At 33.8% G+C, this 3,057-nt stretch overlaps 1 protein-coding gene across 1 annotated transcript in view; it reads right to left on the reverse strand.

Moving 5' to 3' along the window:
• Positions 1-3,057, reverse strand: part of LOC107494987 (inositol transporter 1-like) — a 15,833-nt gene extending 12,776 nt beyond the window's left edge. The window contains exon 1 of the mRNA XM_052263116.1: positions 2,907-3,057. Within this exon, the coding sequence (XP_052119076.1) occupies positions 2,907-3,057 (151 nt within the window). The remainder of the gene's footprint in view (positions 1-2,906) is intronic.

Here is a 3,057-nt window from a genome sequence, read left to right on the forward strand (position 1 = left end):
TTCCTCTTCATTCCTTTATAGCTTCTCTTGAGCTTAGCATGAGGACATGCTAATGTTTAAGTGTGGGGAGGTTGATAAACCTATATTTCATGGTTTATTTTGTGCTCAATTGAGTGGTTTTTATCAACTCTTTACCCACTTATTCATACTATTTGCATGGTTTTACATTTGCCTTCCTAATTATGTGCTTTGATTGAAAACATGCTTCTTTGGCCTTAAGTTCCATATGTTTAATCCTCTCTTATTACCATTAGATGTCTTGATATGTGTGTTAAGTGATTTCAGAGATTACAAGGCAGGAATGATTCAGAGGATGGAAAGGAAGCATGCAAAAGTGGAAGGAATACAAGAAGTTGGAGAAACTGCTAAGCTGTCTAGCCTGACCTCTTCGCACTCAAACGACTATAACTTTAGCTACAGAGGTCCAAATGACGCGGTTCCACTTGCGTTGGAAAGCTAACGTCCGGAGTTTCAATTTGATATATAATTTTCCATAGTGACCGTGCAGATAGGCAACGCAAACGCATCATCCACGCGGATGCGTTGCATCTGCGAAAATCAGCATGGCAGATTTCGCAAACAGCGAATCCTGGGCTATTTCCGGCCCAGTTTCAAGCTCAGAAAATATAGATTAAAGGCTGCAAAGTGGAGGAATGAAGGGAGACTTCAGATGCTATTCATAATTCTCTTTTTATTATTTTAGATGTAGTTTTCAGAGAGAGAGGTTCTATCCTCTCTCTTAGGATTAGGATTTAGGATTTCTCTTAGTTTTAGGATTGACTCTCAATCCCAGTTCTTTATTTTTATTTATTTTTCAATGTACCATGTTTAGATTGATTTTTTTATTAATGTTATTTGAGATATTTCAGATTGATGACTGCTGTCTTTTATTTATATAAATAATTTGAATTTTCCTGTTGCCCAATTGGCTTATGAATGTCTTCCATGTTGGATTTTACTGCTTTGAATGAATTGAAGGTATTCCAGATATTTATGATTTTAATTTAGCTTTTTACATTCTTGGCTGTGGTTGATTAATTGGTGACCCTAAGGTTATCAGCTCCATTGTTGATTGAAAATTGGATTTCTTCATTTCATTAATTCATATTCCAATAACTCTAGCCTTTCCCAAGGAAAGACTAGGACTTGAGGATTCGAATTAATTCATCCACTTAACTTATCTTCATAGTTAGAGGTTAATAAAGTGGGAGAAAAATCCAATTCTCATCACAATTGATAAACATAATTAGGATATGACTTCCAGTTCTTATACCTTGTCAAGAGATTTTATTAGTATTATTTTATTTTACTTGTCATATAACATATTTCCACCTTACTTCCAAAACCCCAATTTTACCTTTTTCATAGCCAATAATAAGAACATACCTCCCTGCAATTCCTTGAGAAGACGACCCGAGGTTTAAATACTCGGTTATCAATTTTAAAGGGGTTTGTTTCTTGTGACAACCAAAACGTTTGTACGAAGAAGAGACATTGGTGGCAAAAATCTCAACGTCAGGTATATCTTAGAAAGAACATTGGTGGCCTCCTCCTTCCTATTCTGCAAGTTAAAAGTAACTAAGCTTTTAATTATTGTACCCAAAAGAAATCAATATAAGGATTAATTTTACCTAGATTTTATATGTGACTATTAACATAAAGTTTTCTTCATATGAAAATAATAGTTGATAATTGTTAGATGATAATTTAGTTAAGAAAGATAGTATAGAAAACTAATTTTTAGTTAGCTAACATTAGTCAGTTTTAGATTTTATGTTTATAATTTAAGTTTTAGGATCTAAAATTTAAGATAAACAAAATTAAAAAAATTGGCTGATGTTAGTTTAAAAAAAATTGGTTTTCACCATTAATCTTTAGTTCAACATGTCAAATTATCTAATAGTTATTACCTACAATCTTTTCATAAAGAGAACTTCACATGAATGATCATTGATCTTATATCATCATTTACCTTCAAATATAACCATCTGGGGGACTCAGGAAGGAAGACCATAAGAACCAACTAAATAACAGCTGGTGTACCTGCAATTCCAAGCATCCAACGCCATGTTCCAGGAACCTGCACACATAATTTTACTCTTAGAAAATCAAGATGGATGAAGATAAAATTATTGCTATTGGTATTGTTAGCTAAAGAGTTGGGTATGCTTACTCTAGTCAAACCATAATTGATGACAAAGGAAAGAAATTGGCCAGTTGTGATCATAAGACAATTGACACTAACTAATCCACCTCTTATTCATAGGAGCAGTAACAGAAGCGAAACCTACACCTAACTATGATAAGAGTGGGATTGGGTGCGACGGCGATCAAGAGTGATCCTACTGTAAAACAAATATCTGCCACAATAGTGGCAGCCTTACGCCCTAAAGAATCATTAATATAACCACCAAGGGCGGCGCCGAAAATTGCACCAACTAAGGCCATGGCAACTATTAGTTCCTGCAAACATAACAAAATGAGAACATATAATTGCTGCAAAATGGTACTCTACTCTAGTCGTGCTGTGTCATAGTCATAGTTACATGAACTCACAATTTATCTGTGTAGTCAAATGTTATATATATATATACTTTTCCCATTAAAAATTTTAAATGTTATGTATCGCGTACCACCTATCAGTTCTCCTAACAGAACATATTGCGTTCATATAACTATGGTCACAATTACAAGCTACCAAATTAAAAGAAAATGAAAAAAAAGGAACTCTCTCTTTTACCTGAAGAAAACTACTGTTCTTTACAACTTCAAAATCATCTTTTATGTACAAGAGAGCATCAGATATCACACCTACGGATGAAAACAAAATATGTGCTATATCATTTCTTTCTTTTTTTTTCTTAATTAATGAAACGGTAGAAAATACGCATATATGTATAATGTACCAGTATCATAACCAAATAGAAGGCCACCAATACCAGCTGCAAAAGTAACTCCAACAATGTAAAAATTTTGGGAAAATGATCTTCTACGCTCTGGATGTTTCTCCAAATAATCAGAGCTTCCTGCTTTAATCGACACGCACATATCAGCCAT

This window comes from Arachis duranensis, chromosome 6 (assembly GCF_000817695.3).
Source record: "Arachis duranensis cultivar V14167 chromosome 6, aradu.V14167.gnm2.J7QH, whole genome shotgun sequence".
In the NCBI taxonomy this organism is placed as follows: Eukaryota; Viridiplantae; Streptophyta; class Magnoliopsida; order Fabales; family Fabaceae; genus Arachis; species Arachis duranensis.